The sequence below is a fragment of the Protopterus annectens genome, chromosome 7.part0 (assembly GCF_019279795.1).
Source record: "Protopterus annectens isolate FY-2018-M chromosome 7.part0, PAN1.0, whole genome shotgun sequence".
Lineage (NCBI taxonomy): Eukaryota > Metazoa > Chordata > Ceratodontiformes > Protopteridae > Protopterus > Protopterus annectens.
The window spans coordinates 1,997,620,465-1,997,639,840 of record NC_056739.1 but is presented as its reverse complement, the minus strand read 5'-3'; the positions used below and the strand labels follow the sequence as shown (position 1 = coordinate 1,997,639,840).

Below are 19,376 nucleotides of genomic sequence, written 5' to 3'. Positions count from 1 at the left end.
TCTTATCACACTTTCGGTGTTAAATAGACTACCGCCTATGTGGTAGTTCATGGGTACAGAATTTTTGGCATTGAGCTTGAGACCATTTCTTTGACACCAGGCATCTGTCTCAGTGAGGCCATTTTGTAGGATGTCCACATCGTTAGGAGTTTCAGTTATGGCTCCTAGTTTGTCTTCTGTGGAAGACCTTCTGTGTTAGCCTGTACTTCAGAGAAGTAGATACCAAACAGGAGAGGACCCAGTACTGAACCCTGTGGTATTCCACTTGTCACTGTTCTGAAGTCTGATTTGGAGTCTGCTACTTTCACAGTGTGGGTTCTTTCAGTAAGCCAGTTGGCAACCCATCTTGTGACATAGGGATTTATACCTAGTTTAGTGAGTTTATCTATAATTCCAGAGTGGGGGATGGTGTTGAACGCCTTGGCGAGATCTAGATAGGCTGTGTGAACCACCTTTCCTTCATCCATGGCCTTGGTGACGACTTCAGAGAAGTCTATCAGGTTTAGGAGACATGATCTGCCTTTTACAAACCCGAACTGTGTGGGGTCCAGGGTTTGGAGATCTTCAATGTCTTTGTTTATGAGTTCCATGGCCTTCCAGATGAGGCTCGTCAGGCTAATGGGGCGGTAGTTCCCGGGGTCTGTTGTGGCCCCCCCTTTGTGGAGTGGGATAACTGTCGCGGTGTGCCATTCAATGGGCACAAAGCCTGAGGTGAGGCTATGATTGAACATGATACTTAGGTGGGGTGCCAGTTCATTCTGTAGTTCATGTAGAAGGCAGCCTGGGATGTTGTCAGGTCCCATGAATGCTGTGTTCTTGGCTTTGGAGAGTGAAGTTTTTACCTGTGCAGCCGTGATTACAGGAACTTTGCATTCTTCCGGTATAAAGATGGACCCTTTAGGGGGTGAGAGGGGGGTAAAGTTAGCACTGAACCTATCTGCCAGGATGTTGGCAATATCAGTTGGTTCTGTATATTTAGTGTCATTGTGCTGTAACTCAGAGCAGATCTGAGTGTTGCCATTGAGATTTTTAACATAGCTATAGAATGCTTTGTGGTTGTCTTTAGAATCAGTGGCAATTTTGTTTTCATAACTAGCTTTGGAGGATTTTATGAGGGATCTCAGCTTCTTACTGAGGCTGACCAGGGAGTTCCTCCAATCGTGGGATTTTACTCTTTTTTTGCAGCAGTTTCTTTCTTCTGTTGTAGAGTTTGTTTATGGCAGAAGAGCACCAGATTGGCTTCCTTTTTTTGGAGGATAGCATCTTGGTTCTGTTAGGGATAGCACGATCCATGAGCTCGTGTAAGTGCTTATAAAGTGCATTTGTGTAGGATTCAGCAGTCGTACCTCTATTGTCCATCTGCATGGGTGTCATGAAGTTTGCCACTTCTGTCTTAAGAAGCGTGAAGTTGGCTCTGGAGAATTTTTTTACGGTTGTTTTCCTAATGGGGGGTGGGAGTGGGATGTGGATGTCTACGATGATTAGCTTGTGGTTGGATCTGACCAACGAGGAGCTGACCTCTGGTGCGGAACACCGGTCACCCATGTTGGTGATGTCCAGGTCTAAGATATTGCTGCCTCTGGTGGGGGTGTGGATAAGTTGATCCAAAGCATTGGAATTGATGATTTCCAGAAAATGTTGAGCAAAAGAGTTGGTACGTGAGTAGTGTTCCCAGTTAATGGTAGGGTAGTTGAAAACACCCATTATTAGACTGTTGGGTTGTACCTTAATATTTTCCAGTGTATCAAGAAAAGAGGAGTGGGAATCCTGGGTCTTGGTGGGGGGGGGGGGGTCTGTAGCAAGCTACAATCTGGATTGTGGTTTTGCCCAGAGTTAGTTGAACTTGGATAATCTCGGATGCATTATGCTGAGCAACTAGCTTGGAAACCAGCTTGGAGGTGTGGATATCCTTAATGAATATGGACACGCCTCCACCTTTCGTGTTTCAGTCCGGGTTTGGTGGCCGAAAGGTGTGGTATGAATTATAGCCTGTTAATGCAGGGGTGCTCTCTGGAGCTTTGAACCAGGTCTCTGTCACTGCACAGATGTCAATGTTCTCCATTTTAAGGAGTGCCTTGAGTGAGTGCATTTTGAGGTTTAGACTTCTAGCATTGGGTAGCATTACCCTCAGATTTTGCTTGCTTGTACCTGTTACGGTGGTGAATTTGTCATTTGAACCTTGCCTTAAAAAGGCACTATAGGGGTGGCAAGAGCCTTTGCCAGTATCCGGAATCCCAAGGGTGACAAGTGCAGGCCATCTCTGGCAAAGCAGCTTGGTCTGTCGATCATGTCATCCCAGGCAGACAGGTACTGGATTCCCTTAGAATGACACCAGAAGCTTTGCCAATTATTAAAGTCAATCATTTTGTCCTTGTACTGTGATGTCATTCTAGGTGATGGCATGATGCTACTCAGGGCTAGGGTCATACCGGCCTGGGTTACAAGACCAGAGAGCTCCTCCATGTCTCTTTTCATGTAGTCCAGGGAGGTACGTCTCAGGTCATTCACACCAACATGGACAATGACAGAGTCATATTTGTACTTGTTGTGGAGTGACCTGAGTGCGTGCGTTATGTGGCGGATCCTGGCACCTGACAGGCAGCTGACAGTAACTTTTTCCTTGTTTAGCCTGGTGAGTGGAACATCAGTGTGCCTGACTATAGAGTCACCTATGACTAGAGTGTTGGGTACGTTATGCCTTATGGACTGTAGTTGAGTGGCACACTGAGTATGTGGACTATGTGTCATTTGGGTTGTGTTGGGGGTGGAGGTTGCTTGCATTTCTGCTTTGGAGGTCTCTGTTGTTTGGGCAGATTAGTACAGAGAGCCTCCGCAAATGTAGGTGTGTGTTTTGTGGTTGTGTGTGTGTGTTTTGGTGGTGTAGGTTTTGAGGGACTATGTGATGAGTGTGGTGCGGTGCAAGTGTTTACCTTCTCCTCTTGACTGTCTAGGCTTGTCTTTGGTAAAGAGAGCTTTGCTTCCAGTTTGGCTATATAAGTGCATCTCTCACAGGTCGTAGTGTTGGGTGGTAGGAGGAGAGGGTTGTCTGTGTACATGAGGCAATTGCTACATTGTCTCAAGATGCCCATATTCATCAGGTAGACAGGAGAAAACACCGGGAGCTGACCTTTAGACATGCCTGAATAGGTGCTTATTTATTAAGTACTAAAAACTGTTTTCCTCTAGACAAGTGAGGAAAGTTGAGTGCTGTAGTAATTTGTAACTTAATTAGTGCTTACAATGAGTTCTGAACAAGTGCTGAGATCAAAGAAACAGATGAGTGCTAAAACTAAAAAGCTGGCTAGTTGCAAGGGAAACTTTGAAAAACAGACTTTATGGCGCCAGGAATAGTTTAACCCCAGTTAAGGGGGGGGGCTTAGGAGCTCACAAACAGTCCTGGACACAGCAAATCCATATCTGACCTGCCCCAGGAAAGGGGGAAGCAAGTATGGATTTTTTTTCCAGTAAAGTTGAAATGGAGAAAGCTGGAACAGAAGTTAATTCAACGTTAGGAATCTGAGTGGGTTGGCCTTCACAAATGTTCTCTATTAGATTGAGTGAACTAATGACACTAGACTGGGAGGAGCGTCACAGATCAAATATACAGTATGGGCGGGCAACTGCAAAGCCACCAAGTATACACAGCACTAGGGAGGGAGGGTGGGAAAAAATGTACAGTTCCTAGCTGTAGCCACTAAATGAAAGTTTTAAACAGATCAAGGAGCAGACTAGAGAATGCTTTTAACAGACAAAAATGCACATAAAGGTTCGGACAGAGCAATCACAAACAGAAAATACAACTCTCAGTATGAAAAAGCAGTTTACAGTTAAGTAATGTTAAAACACTTTAAAACAGTGCATAAATGCAGTGAAACAATAAAAAAAGCTTTATAACAGTGCAAAAGTATAGTAGATCAACCGTATAGCACAATTGTAAGTGTTTCAGAAGTGCAATTCAGTGAAATAAGTGTAAGAAATAACTTAGCCTGCTCTTGGAATCTTAAAGAATTTCCACTTATGCAATGCAATCCAGAGCCTGACAATACAAGCAAAGCCTTTATAAGACACAGGGTTTATATAGCAGTAAGCATGGAAGAGTTGGGAAGATGAGATTACTCCTCAGCCCCTGCTATTACCCAATCACTCATACTACAGAAGGTCAGGAGGCCTTGTTACTCTCAATAATGAAGACAATCAGCAGAAAATGGCTGCCAGAAATACAAACAAAACTTCCAGCCTACACAACAGGCCTCTATCAAGATTATGCCACCTGAGCAGAACACAGAAACCTCACTTTAAACGCATAGAAAGAACACCCACAAATAGAAAATCCAAGTCTCTGTATGAAAAAGCAGTTTACAATTTAGTAATTTAAATAAAACAAAAACAATTATAGTAATGCACACTATTACATTTCCTAGCTGTAGCCACTAAATGAAAGTTTTAAACAGATCAAGGAGCAGACTAGAGAATGCTTTTAACAGACAAAAATGCACATAAAGGTTCGGACAGAGCAATCACAAACAGAAAATACAACTCTCAGTATGAAAAAGCAGTTTACAGTTAAGTAATGTTAAAACACTTTAAAACAGTACATAAATGCAGTGAAACAATAAAAAAAAAAGCTTTATAACAGTGCAAAAATATAGTAGATCAACTGTATGGCACAATTATAAGCGTTTCAGAAGTGCAGTTCAGTGAAATAAGTGTAAGAAATAACTTAAGACTGCTCTTGGAATCTTAAGGAATTTCCACTTATGCAATGCAATCCAGAGCCTGACAATACAAGCCATTCTGATTCCTCTTCTGATCAGGAATTTTCTATTCCACCTTATGAGGATTCTGATGCAGAAGAATCCATTCCTTCTGCTTCTCCTCCTGAGAATTTTTCTTTTGGAGAACCTTTGCATACCTTAAGGGAACATTTTCATTGGGAGAGTCAGGATTTTTCAGAATCCAAAAAGAGGCTTAGGGATTTCCTCCTTCTTCCTCAGCATAGGCCTTTGGCTATACCTCCTGTTTTAGACATTGTTGATGATGTTTTCTCAGAATCCAACATGGCTCCTGATTCCCTACTCCTAGTAAGCCAGACAGGTATTACAGGGTTCCTGACTCTCACATGTTTCTTTTTAAAAACCCTACTGCTGATCCTGAAACAATTTCTCAGGGTCCCAAGGGTGTTAAGGCTTCTACAGCTAAAAATCCTACCCCTTCTGATAGAGACTCCAGGGCGCTGGATAGATGGGGTAAGAAGGTTTACACATCTGCAACCCTGGCAATCAGGGCTTTAAACTGTCATTTTCATATGCTTAAATATCAGCAGCATGTCATGGGCTTACTGAAACAGAAAATGATGTTGATTTCTGACTGTGTGGAAAATAGAGTTACAGGATTTATTGCATTCAGCTGAACAAGTTGGAAAGCATACTTTGCAATGTGGTTTTGATTCCTTGGAGGCCTCCTGCAGGGCCGCCGTAACTGGATCTGTGATAAGAAGGCATGCTTGGCTCAAGGAGCAAAATCTGCCTGATCATGTTAAAGCAAAATTGTTGGATGCTCCTTTACAACAGGACAGTCTATTTGGTAATAAGGCAGAAGAAGTTTTAAAAAAGATGGAAGACAAAGCTAAATCTATGCAAACTGTAAAAGATTTCCTACAAGTGCAGCCACCCAGGTTCAGTAGGCACTGGCCTACTAAGAATTGGTCCTTTCCAGTACCCAACAGAGCTGCTCAGGCCAAACCCAGACATTCCAAAGGCTCCAGGTTTCAGTCACAAGGAACTTACAGAACAAAACAGTGGTGGGCCTCCATCTCCAAATCTGGAAGTAGCAATGCCCCTCCTTACGGTAAACAGTTTCAATGACTTTCCTCTGCCATTTCCAAGCACTTATCTTTTGGCAGCCCCTTTGGGGGGAAAACTAGCACTTCATGCACAAAACTGGCATCTAATTACCCAGAACAAGTGGGTCTTATATATAGTATCACAGGGATACAGATTTCATTTCCACACATTGCTAATTCCAAACGGATGGCCAGATCTGCCTCCAAATCAGTGGACAGAGGCCCAGAAACAAGTTATGTCCCTCATGGATATGGGGGCTATTCAAGCAGTACCAGAAAAGGAAAAAAGACAAGGTTTTTATTCAAGACTTTTCCTGGTACCCAGAAAAGACAAATCATGGCATCCAATTCTGTACTTATTCATTCTAAATACTTTCCTGGACATTCCAAAATTCAAGATGCTGACTCTACAACAGTTACTGCCTATGCTGGGCAAGGATGCCTGGTTAGTAACTCTAGACTTAGAGGCTTACCTGCATATCCCAATCAGGGAATCTTGCAGAAGATGCCTCCGCTTCAAAGCAGGCTATTTGCATTACCAGTTCTCTGCACTGCCCTTTGGCTTATCTACTGTGCCCAGGGTCTTCACAACGTGCCTGGCACCAGTAATTGCATTCTGCAGACAAAGAAACATTCAAATTTATCCTTATCTGGACGATTGTCTAATTCAGGCAGAAAACAAGGACATTCTTCTACAACATCTGGCGTTTGTAAAAAGGCTTCTAACATGCCTAGGGTACACAGTCAACGAAAAGAAATCACAACTGGTACCCTCTCAAATAATTACATTCCTGGGTGCAAGCTTGAATAAAACTGCCCAGATGGCTTAACTCACGCCAGACAAGCAAATTCAATTGATGACATACTTCAAACAAGTGGCCACAAAAAACCCAGCTCTCTGCAAGGCAAATTCTGCAGGCCTTGATGTTCATGGCTTCCTGCATTCTACTAATTCCATGTGCAAGACTGCATATGAGGAAACTTCAATGGTACCTAAAAAGCTTATGGAGTCAACATTGTCACAGCCTGGAAACAATGATTCCTATCATTCCTTGCCTGCAAGAGGAGTTCCTATGGTGGGCAGAGGCCTGTCACCAAAACAAGGGACTGTCATTCATTCCACCCCCTGCCACCCTAACCCTGACTACAGATGCATCAGATTATGCTTGGGGGGCCCATCTGGCAGGGAGATGCATTCAGGGCGAATGGAGCCCAATTCAAATGCACCTACATATTAACCAGAAATAAATGCTAGCTATACAGAATGCTCTGACAGCCTTCAAGGACTTTCTTCATCCAGGACAACTACTGATAAAGATGGACAACACCACAGTTATGTGGTACATAAACAAGCAGGTGGGGGTACCCACTCCTACCCCCTTTGCAGAGCAGACTAGCCATGGCTTAGTGGAACACAGCCTTGACTTGCCAAATATATCTACAAGCTCAATTCCTGCCAGGAAAGCAAAATACTCTGGCAGAAGAACTAAGCAAAAATCTTATGGACCCACACGAATGGAAACTGGATCCATAAATCTTCAGCATGTTGACACAAAGATGGGGGAGCCCAGACATAGATCTTTTTTGCCTCTCCCCAAAACTATCAGTTGGACAAATTCTGCGCAAGAATTCATCACAAAAAAGCTTGGAAAGTGGATGCTCTATCCTTCAGCTGGATCAGTCTATGCCTTTCCCCCTTTGCCTCTACTCTCAAAGGTTTTACTAAAAGTCAGACAGGAAAAACCAAAAATGATTCTGATTGCTCCAGACTGGCCTCGCCAACACTGGTACCCCCTCCTACGCAATATGTCACACCTACCTCCGTGGTACCTGCCTCAGACACCTTATCTACTGTCTCAGCACAACTATCAAATTCTGCACACTCAGCTCCAAACTCTGAATCTTGCAGCATGGCTAATCAACTAATTTCACCAGTCACATCTCTCAATGAACCTGTGATGGATGTCATTTTGGAGACTAGAAGGCCTAGTACTACAAAATCTTATGCTGATAAATGGAAAAGATTCTGTGCCTGGAACCAAGCACAAGGAATAAACACAACAATGCCCAATATTCCTCAGATTCTGCAATATTTAATTGAGATGCTTCATAAGGGTCTATCTTTTTCTTCCATAAAGATCCATGCCTCTGCCATTTCGGCTCTTTACAACACAGAGCCTCCTCTCTTTTCTCATCCCCTGCTAAAGCAGTACCTCGGGGGGGGGGGGCGAAAATTTGAGACCTCCCAAGAGAGCACCAACTCCTGCATGGGACCACAATTTTGTCCTGGAAAAACTCACCCTTCCTCCTTTTGAACCAGCTGCTACTGCAGACATAAAATTTCTCTCTTGGAAGACAGCTTTTCTTTTAGCAGTCACTTCAGCTAGAAGGATTTCAGAACTACAGGCTCTCATGGCAGTGGAGCCTTTCATTATCTTTTATCCGGACAGGGTGGCCCTCCGGACCAATCCATCCTTTATGCCTAAAGTGGTATCCAGTGTGGCTCTTAATCAGACCATTCAGCTGCCAACTTTTTTTCCCAAATCCACAGAACAGGGGGGGGGGGTGGATTCTGCATTCATTGGATGTACACAGACAACTAAGATTCTACTTAAACAGGACAAAATATGTAAGATAATCTGAGCAATTACTGGTGGCATTTGCTGCAGAGGCAGAGGGAAAGGCTATTTCTAAGCAGACTATTTCAAAATGGATAAGCCATTGTATTCGTTTCTGCTACATGCACCATGGTAAACCTGTCCCCAAGGGGATCAGATCCCATTCCACCAGGGCTGCGTCTACTTCTGCAGCTTTTCTCAGAGGTGTTCCTACCAGAGACATTCTAGAAGCTGCTACTTGGAGCTTAGTTCATACGTTCACCAAACATTATCATTTACCTCTGTTTTCTAAATCCAGTGCAGGCTTTGCCACTGCTGTCCTGCAGGGCCTCATAGCTGCTCCTAATGCTGTATAATTCCATCCTCCCAACCATAGCTTTGGGATTCTACCCAAATGTAATGACTGCAACAGTGAAACACGAAGAACATTGTACAGTTGTGTACACTTACCATGAATGTAGATGTTAGAGTGTATTCACTGTTGCAGTCCTGGTTACCCACCCGCCAGCCCCCTGTTTCTCCTTTATTATACCTCTTTCTTTTACTATGCTCAAAAGCCTTTTTGGTGTATTTGCTTTTAGTTGGAGGTACATTTTTTGTGTTCTAAACATATATATATATATATATATATATATATATATATATATACACACACACACACACACACACACACACACACACACACACACACACACACACACACACACACACATTTTTTGCTCCCCATTTGGGGGGCACCTGACATCTGGGGCAAGAAAAACTGATTAAAATGGTGTCTGCTGCAAGTTTTATACCCCTGATGACCTGACGTCATGGAAGAAGAGACGGAAACCGACGCAGGACCCAAGACTTTGTTATTCAGGCCGACTGAGGGCAACCTGCCAGCAGATTACCCAAATGTAATGACTGCAACAGTGAATACACTTGAACATCTGCATTTATGGTAAGTGTACACAACTGTACTTTCTTTCTCCTTTCAAAATGTGTATTTGTTATCCATTTCTTCCACTCTTTCAACTTGTTTGTGACCTTTCTGTAAACCTTAACTATGTTTAATCCATTTTCTTTGTGTGGCTTCTGGAACTGTACCCATTGTCCCACATGGAGCCATACCAGTACTCTGTCCGGTGACATGATGCACTGTGCATCCATTTGTTCTGGTTCCATACATCAGCCCTTCTGGTTCTCTATGGAATTCAAAAGTTGTTTTTTGTAGTGTCAACAAAGTCCTCCACTATTATGTAATGTAATCAACTCAGATTTTACTATATTTTGCTTCTGTGCTCTTAGGAGGTCAGATGCAATTTTGCCAGTTTGCATACTCTGAGAGCAAGGCATGAGACTCTTGTTTGTGAAATGACATTCTTTCAGTGGAGGATATGTACCACAATCTCAAGAGAGATTGCCATTAAAAATTTGGTGTTAAAAGAGTTTAGGACTGGATTTAACTGACCTTACTTGTGGTAATGCCAGTGTGCCCATTTAATGAATCTCAAAAAGTCCCCTGTGTGGTGAGACAAAAAAAGGCAGCATGTAGTGACATCCTTAAAAGGAATTGCAGAGCAGATTTAAATATGGTTGTTTCAGTTAAATAAAGATCAGGAGACAGCATCTTCTTTTCAGTTCCTTTAAATTTTATGATAAACTTTATGGTTGATACCCCTTGAAATAGCCTACACAAAGTAGTGAAGATTTTTGCTCTGAGCTGAAGAAAGAAGTTGCAGCTGCTATATATTCTACTCACTCTTCTCTTAGACAAGGACGTTTGCTTCGTTATGTGACTTGCACATTGAGTGACACCAAAACCAACCAGCCTAGAGCTCTGTTATAGGCTTCCATGGTTGATGGATTATTTACAGATTTTTGTACTCTTGATGTTAGGACTGATAGCAACGATTAAAACATTTTGTGAAAATAAACTGAATATTTTTATAGATTTTTTTTTCTCAAAAGTGATAACGTTAGCTGACATCAAGTGTTTTAGTGTAAACCACACAAAGCCTTATTGCTGTATGTTGATGTCAAAAAGTGATCCAATGGCAAAACATTTAATAAGGCTGAAAAAATGTTGGTTGAAAAATGACTAGTTGCATAAACATTGAATATAAAAATATTTTATGAAGCCCCAAATGTCCACTCCCTGTTTTATGTACACTTCACCCTTTTTTCTTACTCCTGGTTTTTGTGGCTCTATTAATTGGGTAAACTCATGTTGTCTACTTTTATTTGCCATCCAAATTGCTACCTGTCCTGCATTTTTTAAGCAAGAACTGAGGTTGAGATGAGCTTCTGTTGTCTGTGCAGTGTCACTGAAGCAAATAATTACTGAATAGTGTCGGCTTGTGTGTGTGTGTCTGTGTGTGTGTCTGTGTGTGTGTCTGTGTGTGTGTCTGTGTGTGTGTCTGTGTGTCTGTGTGTCTGTGTGTCTGTGTGTCTGTGTGTCTGTGTGTCTGTGTGTCTGTGTGTCTGTGTGTCTGTGTGTCTGTGTGTCTCTGTGTCTCTGTGTCTCTGTGTCTCTGTGTCTCTGTGTCTCTGTGTCTCTGTGTGTCTGTGTAGCCCCAAGATCAGCTGCTAAAAAAAACTGCATGCTAGAAGTGACTCGGTTGGGCAATGAAGCCATCATTTCTTGGACTCACTTATAGAGGTACAACAAAAAGACTTGTCATGCAAGTGCTTGATATTCTTTCTGTTTAAAAATGAGTTTGTAGAATATACTTGCGTGAACTTGTCTGCAAGTAGCTTCTTCAAGTTCAGAAATTGATTGAACTGTTAAAAAAAGTTAGCTGGCAATTTCTGATGAACACATACATGTAAATGATCCTGCAACTGTAAGATTATTGCTTTTCATCATAATATATTTTTTGATCTTTTCTTAATTTTGTAACTCTGTTTTCATCTCTTTCCTTTTTTGCAGAGCACTATGTTGCAAGCAATTGAACGTTACATGAAACAGGCAATTGTGGATAAAGTACCCAGTGTGTCCAGTTCTGCTCTAATTTCCTCCCTGGTAGGTGACCTACAGCCATGTATTTCTCCTTGAGTAAAGCAAAACATACAGTAATATCTGAAAGTGGTATTGGATCTTGGTCAATGGTAAGAGAATATCACAGGGTATGGGGAAATTGCTTTTAGAAAATAAAACTTGATTAATTATTATTCATAGGTTTAGAGGAGATTACTAGGCTAACAGTCCAAGAGCCCTTACAAGCCTAGCCATTTTTAACCAGTTTGCAAATTTTCAATAACTAAGTGAACGAAGTTCACAAAGATATGAGCCTATGCTGTGGTATCTAATTCCAACTGCCTATGTCGATGAGGGACTTGGGTTCCACCCTAGGTGTAAATTTATGACTGTCCATCCATTGATCTAGGTTGTGCTTGAAGAGGGTCAAGGAAGGACTTTGCTTCACTTGAATGGGAAGCTTGTTCCAGAGAAAGGGGTAGTCTCTAAGAGATGTACCTATCTCTCCAACATGATTTATTTATGTCAGAGGCTAGGTTAAGATCCCTGGAATGAGTGACCCTTGTGCAGTTTAATTTATGAATGTGTAACATTTTCATCAAGTCTGGATCAGAGACTGCCCTGTAGGCCAGACACTAATCGCCCCTTAGTAGTATGTAGGAGACCGAAAACAGTGGTAGGGCTTCCCAAAGGGAATAATTATGTATTTTTGTTGCATTTAGTTTTAATCCTTGGCACTGACAGTCGTCATTTGTCTGCATTAATCCTTTCTGTAATATATCAGTATTGTTAGAGGATTCATTGATTGCCCCCTGTTTGCAGTCATCCTAAAACTTGGTCAGTCAAAGGCTGTCTACATTTGCCTTGATTTTTGAGGAATAAATGCCAAACAGAAGAGGGCCTAATACAGAACCCTGTTGTATGATGCTGGTGACTGACCTCTTGCTAGAGGTGAGACAGTAGTATGTGTGCTGTTAGTGAGACATTTTTGCTACCCACCTGGTGACGTAGGGGATTATGCCCAGTTGAGAGTTTCTCTTTAATCCCCAAGTAGGGAATTGTGTCAGATGCTTTGGCCAGGTCAAGGTAGGTGTATTTCCCTCATCCATGACCTTGGTGACTTTCTCAACTTTCTCAAAGAAGTCAACCAATTTTAACAGACATAATCTGCCCTTAACGAATCTGAAGTGGGTTGAGTCCAGGGTCTAGAGATTACATATGTCCTTGTTGATGAGGTCCATGATGATTCTCTCCATGGCCCTACAGTTGAGGCTAGTCAGGCTTATGGGTCTATAATTCCCAGGGTCGGTTGGTTGTCATCCCTTGTGTAGAGGAATGGCTGTTTCTGTCCTCCATTCTGCTGGAACATAACCTGTCTGGAGGCCATGGTTAAATAGGGATCCAAATGTGTCTGCTACGTCATGTTTTAAGTTATTTAAAAGGCAACCTGGGATATCATCAAGGCCTGTTTATGCTGTGTTTTAGCCTTACAGAGCACAGAGATGTCCTGCTGTCTTGAGATAATAGGCTGAGGAATAGTGGCAGGTATACTTGGGGGCAGCTGGTGGGGACAGGGAGCTGAAGATTGATCCAAATCTGTCAGCTAGCAGGTTGTCTGTTTCTTCTGGTTGAGTATGGGTGGTGCCATCCACAACCATCTCTACACATAGTTTGGTATTCCCCTTAAGATTTTAGACGTAGTTAAAAAATGCTTTGTGATTTTCCTTCACTAGGAAGACTACTTTTGCTTCATAATTTGCTTTTGAGAATTGACCAGATCTCTGATTTGTTTACTTAGACTAGTGAGGGATTTCTTTTTCTGCTGAGCCTGTTCCCACTTATTTTTAGGCATTAGTTTCTTTCTTTTGTTGTATAGCCTGTTTATACCAGGGTGGCTTGTTTTTCTAGCAGGACCTGGGATTAATCCGGTCTGGTATTGTTGATTCTGTACAACTGCTTAAGTGGCTGTACAGGGTATTGTTGTATACCTCTGCGTAGGATTCTATGGTTTCTGGGTTCTGGGGAGATTTGAAATTTCTTATGCTGTCGCTTAGTAGGAGATAATTTATCTTGGAGTAATTCTTCAGCGTTTTTGAGCTTGATGGTGTAACTAATCTTGTATTTATTTCAAGGGAGAACATTTTGTGGTCAATCTTACCAAAGAGAACATTACATGGGGAGGGGGGTGTGCAACTCACCCCACGTTGGTGAGTACTGTGTCAAGAATATATGAGCCCTGTAGTGAGTGTGCCATCTAGATGTTTCAAAGCATTTACATTGACAAAGTTCAAGCACATCTGAGCCTACATGTTAGTGGTCGTGTATGTTCCCCAATGAATAGTAGGCTAGTTAGAATCACCCATGAATAAGGTACTGGGCTGCATGGTGAGTGACTCCCAAGTTCCGTTATGCAGTTTGTTTTTCCTGGTTCATAGTGGTGAGCTGTAGCTGGCGATGATGTGGTTGGGGATTTTACATATGGTTAATTGGACATGGAGTAATTCGAGAGTCATACTGTTTGACCAGTCTGGAGGTATACTTATCCTTTATGCAGATGGATACACATCCTCCTTTGGTTGTTTCTTATTTAGTTGGTGGTCTGAATATAAGGAAGGTGTTGTAGGCTTGCATGGCTGTGGTGCTTTCTGGGCTTTGAATCATGTCTGAGTGACTGCACAGAGAGTTCCAGTGCACCTGCTTACAGCCAAGGTAATCCTCTGCTAAAAAGACAAGCATAAGTATTATTTTCCACTTCTGTTGATAATTGTTGTTGCATTTTTAGTTTTTTATGGTATTTGCTACACTTTTAATAAAAAAAATGTACTATTCTACTGCTACTTTAATTACTAATTATATTGTATCAGATAATTAGGCCTGTTGTATCTAGACTACATGGTCTTCTTACACTTGGGCTCCAAACTGGACATTTTACATTAAGAAGATTTTCTAATGCAGTCTTGTAGCAGAAGTGTGCTGATCTAAACCTATCTGATGGCAGGCTTATTGAGTGCTTTCCTGATTGGTAGTTAGCGTAAAACCTGTTCCTTTTTGCTTGTATATAAGCCTTGTGTTTGCTCAAAGCTGCTGTCCATGCAGCTGCTGTTAGCAGTGCCCTCCATAGATGCAAAAGCCTTGAAGGTAAAACTTCCCAAGAATAACTGCTACTGAAACCATACCCAGCCCCCTGCTGCTCTAGGAGCAACTAAGTTGCGCAGTGAGCAGCATCACTCTATTGGTTAACCTTAAACTACACAAAGTACAGTTCCCATTCTGTGCTTCCAACACATTCCAGTCTACTTAACCCATTCATTTCCCTTATAAAACCCAGAGTAAAAACCTGATGTCGTGGAGAGGCAGTTTCCTGCCATCTCAGTAGCTAGCCTGATGGATATGGGCATCCTGAGGCAATGTAGCAATTGTCTCATGTATACTGACAACCACTTAATCCTGAAACGACTCCTATATGTAACAGATGTAGTTATACAATGAAAATGGAGGCAAGACTGTCACAAACTGAATGCCAAACAGGTTGTCAGCACACACACGTCACTTCCCACACTAAATAAGGGTTTGACGCATAAACTCACATATACAGAGGTACTTACTAATAACTTGGCAAAAACTCAGAGGGCCTCCAAATACTGCCTTATGAAACCACATATACATAGAGCAAAGCAAACGGCAACCACATCATATAATAAACACACCAGTGTCTCAATAAACAAGCCTCTAACGTGAAACACCACAAAACCTAACATACTAATCATAGGAGACTCCATAGTGAGACACACAGATGTCCCTCTCACCAAGCTGGAAAAGAAGATAACAGTTAGCTGCCTGTCAGATGCCAGGATCTGTCAAGTCACACAAGCGTTCATGCCACTCAACTATGTGTACCAGTATCACTCTGTCATAGTCCGTGTGGGTGTGGATGACCTGAGACGCACTTCCCTGGACTATATGAAGAGAGACATTATTGAGCTCTCATGTTGTGTGTCAGGTAGGTATGAGCAGCATTCTACCTTCACCAAGGATGATGCCGCAGTACAAAAAAAAATGATCGACTTTAATAATTGGCTTAACTGTTGGTGTTGGTCGAAGGGGATCCAGTATTTGTCAGACTGGGAGGACATGATCTACAGGTCACACTGTTTTGCTAGAGATGGTCTGCACCTGTCTTGTCTAGGCTTTTGGATACTGGTAAAGGCATTAGCCACCCCTGTAGTGCCTTTTTTAGGCAGTGTCAAAGTAACCAACCTCCCAACATAACAAAATCTCCTTTTGATAAGCTCAAGGAATTGCTGCTCAATCCTAGGAACCTAAACAAGAAACTGCACTCTGTGAAGGCACTCCTCACCTTAGAAAATGTTGACGTCTCCGTCAAATGGTGGTGAACTAATCTTTAGTTGCTGCGACCTGTTTACCTCCTCCTACCTGAACAGCCAGTGCAGCAGTTAATTTGCCCTAATCCCTACACAGGGCCAGTCACAGAGGAATGCCCTGATCCACAGTTGGCCCCTCGAGCCTCTTTTATGCCTTCCCTCCATTTCCCTTGATTATGAAATTCATTTAGAAAACCAGAAGGTACAAGGTCAGGGTGATCCTCAGTGCACCTTATTGGCCTCAACAAGTCTGGTCCCCATATCTCTGTTCTCACCTTCTCTGTCTACCCTGGATGCTGGCTTACTGGCTAGACCTTATCTCCCATCCTTGTGGGCATCCTCTCCTGGACCTGAAGACCTTGAAATTAACTGCTTGGTTCCTCCAACTCTACAATGGCCAGAGACGCCAGGTTTTCGGAAAATATAGTTCATATCCTTACTGCCTCACAAAATTCTAGCACTAGGAGAGTATGTTGAAGCAGATGGAAAGGATTTTCCTTTTGGGATACAGAGAATGGATTTGATCTCTTCTCTGCATTTTTTCCCTACACTCAAATTCTTTTCCAATTTTTTTCAGAGGTTCTAGTTTCTCTACGATCAAAGTTCAACTCGCAGTCATTTCTAATTTTCACATAGGCCATACCTTTAACAACACTATGGGAGTCTTGTTATATAAAGCCTTTCTTAAAAGAATGTTCCTTCAGTCCCAAATACGAAAACCTGGTCCTCCATGGGATATTAAAGTGATGCTTCAAGCCCTCACACAAACTTCCTTTGAACCAGCAGATCTGAAGTAGTTACTTCATTTGATCTGCAACCTGTGGGATTCTGATCCTACCTCGGATCGGACGGCAGCTTTCCAAGCTTCAAGATCCGAGCTCCTAGCTCCTCCCCCTACCCATAATCCCTTGCTACCAACCACATTACCTCAGATCGTTTTTTGCCGCGGCTAAAGACAGTTGCTTCTTAGTGAAGAGCTCCTGGCCTGGTGAGATTGTTCCTTTTCTAAAAGCTAGTTTCTAGTTTAAATTGTGTGTGTGTTGTTTTTAGCGTTTATCTAATCATACCCACGTTTTAAAAAAAAAAAAAAAAAAAAACTTTCTCTTTAGTTTAAATTTTGTCTCTCCCCTCCCCCCCTTAGTGTTTGGGTGTGTGTGTGAGAGAGTTATGGCTGAAGCAAAAGCTATATTTTCTAAGTGTACTGAGTGTGGCCATAAGCTTTCCCCAGCTGATGGCCACACTCAGTGTGTTTTGTGTCTGGGGGCAGCACATTTGTCAGAGGCCTGCCAGATTTGTGCGGCCTTTAATCCTCGGGCACTTAGGGACAGGAAGAACAAGCTGATCCTGGCGGGAAAACTCCCTCAGGAATCAGCTTCTTTTTCCTCTCCTAGCCGGATCCAGGCTACTCTGGTAGCTTCAGCGCTGGCTACTCCCTCAGCTGTACCCGGGACTCAACCTCCCTTATCGGGTACTAGCTCTGTGGAGTCTGGTTCTTCTTCCCACAGGGAGAAGAAGAAACACAGAGAGAGAGAGGGTCATATTTCTAAGAGGCGGGCCGAGTCTCATCCCTCGGCTCCGCCTGAAAAGATTCTGAAATTTCCTGAGAGGGTCTCCGGATCCTTGTCCTCTCTGCTCCGTTCACCTTCCTTTTCCCCGGAGCCGGAGGAGGAGGATAGGTCTCTCTCGAGGTCTTCGAGGCGGCCTTCCCGGCCTGCTTTGACTACCTCTTCGCGGTCTACCAGAAGCATCTCCGAAGCAGACATGGATCGGATGATGCGAAGATTTTTGCAGACCCAGATGCAGACCCAGATGCTCTTGCCTCCCCCCCCCTTGGGAGGGAGTGCAGCCCCCATGTTTGCCCCGATAGCTCCTTCTCCGACCCGTTATCGGGTCTCGGAGTTTTCGGATCCAGGCCCTTCGGATACGGGGATACGTCGGCGCCGACAGGGATAGTGTCTTCGACGCCGACTATGCCTTCGAGCTTGTCTGATCCAAGCTCTTGGGGCCGAGGGTTGAGCATCGGATCCGAGGGAGTGGTTGTGTCTTCGCCGCCAATGGGGCCGGAGCGCACCACTGCCTCGGATCCGATTGCTTCGGCTCCGACCCCGATCCTTACCTCGGAGCCGAGGAGGTTACTTTCTCAGGCTGGTGATGGTGAATCTCCCTCGGCCTTTGAGGTAGTGGAGCGGGTACTGTCGAGGTCATCCAGGTCCCCGACCGGGCCTTCGGATCCGCCCGTGCCCCCACTGTATCAGGGTCTGTCTTTGCTCATCCATCCATCGGGACAGCCTGCCCAAAGCCTCCAGTTAGTTCCCAGGGAGGAACACCAACCGGTGGACGAGCCCTCTTCGGACAGCCCCGCCGAAGAGGTGCCTCGGAAGCACCAGTGCAAAAGGAGGCACCTGGACTCCCCCGAGTCCATTACCACGGATACAGATTTGGAGGATACGGAGGGTTCCCCAAGGTCACCCCCTGAAGATGTCTCATTTGGAGACATCATGGAGATGTTGCGTATAAGAGGGGGGTGGTCGGCCCAAAAGCCCTCCATGGACGAGTCCGTATTTCTGGAGGCCTTTGAGGCAGGCCCATCTACCTCCTGGCTGTCCCCCCCAGCTGACCCCTTGGTGGACCTAATTACCACCAGGGCTTGGAAGGAGCCCGACACCGTGGAGCCTATCCCTAGATGCCCGGATAAGGTCCTCAGCCCTCCCTTCATGGTCCAAAGGCGCACCAGTGGATGCTATGTTGGTGGCGGCTGCCACTAAGAAAGAACTTGCCCAAGAAAGTTCTTCAGTCCATACCAGAAAGGCTCATCCAGACTCTGCTACACTTTGCTGTGAAGGAAAGGTTAGTTTGCTGTTATTTTTTGTATTACTGTATTGCCTTTCTATATTTTGAATACTGTAGTTTGTTTTCTTTACTTTCTGTTTTGCTTGCATTCTGTTTTAACAGCATATTAAAACTTCAAAAGAGACCACAGCTCTCTCTGTTCTGAGTCAGGCAGAATTTTTTCCCTCCCTCCCATCCATTTAAGTTGTCTTGTTAAATACCACTGTCTTTCTAGTTGCCCGCCTCTTATGTTAATCTGACCATATATCTCATTTCTCTCTACTTTCACTGGCTTATGTGAGTAATCACAAAACCATCACTTTTGAAATCCCACCCCTTCAATTATTTAAATTTATTGGCCATCCTACAGTATTTCATAGTACCAAAATACAAAAGTAACCACCCCTTTCAGTCCATCTTGCTGTTTTAAAAATAGTAACTCTCCACTAAACCTTAACTTTTTAAACAGGTAAAACTCAAGTTACCTACTTTCATATCTAACTTCTCTAGTGCACACTGCAGAGTGCATTCTTTTCAATCTTACCTTTAAGCATCCCTGTTACTAGCACTTTCTCTAATACCTAAAAAGATCATCTCTACTTGACTCCAAGTTGTCTTTTCTCTATCTGTTAAACCTAGCACATGCTCCTACAGTACTTATTACCTTGATACGGCACTCTTATAGATAGCACCCCAAAAAGGCAACCCCCCATTTCTCGGTCACCCACATCCCCCGGAATCTC

The 19,376-nt window shown here is 43.4% G+C and overlaps 1 protein-coding gene across 1 annotated transcript in view; it reads left to right on the top strand.

The window, feature by feature from the left end:
- The window catches only part of COPG1 (COPI coat complex subunit gamma 1), a 1,279,491-nt gene that overhangs the window by 380,980 nt on the left and 879,135 nt on the right, over positions 1 to 19,376 (top strand). Inside the window, exon 7 of the mRNA XM_044078421.1 lies at positions 11,375 to 11,467. Coding sequence (XP_043934356.1) covers positions 11,375 to 11,467 — 93 coding nt within the window. The remainder of the gene's footprint in view (positions 1 to 11,374; positions 11,468 to 19,376) is intronic.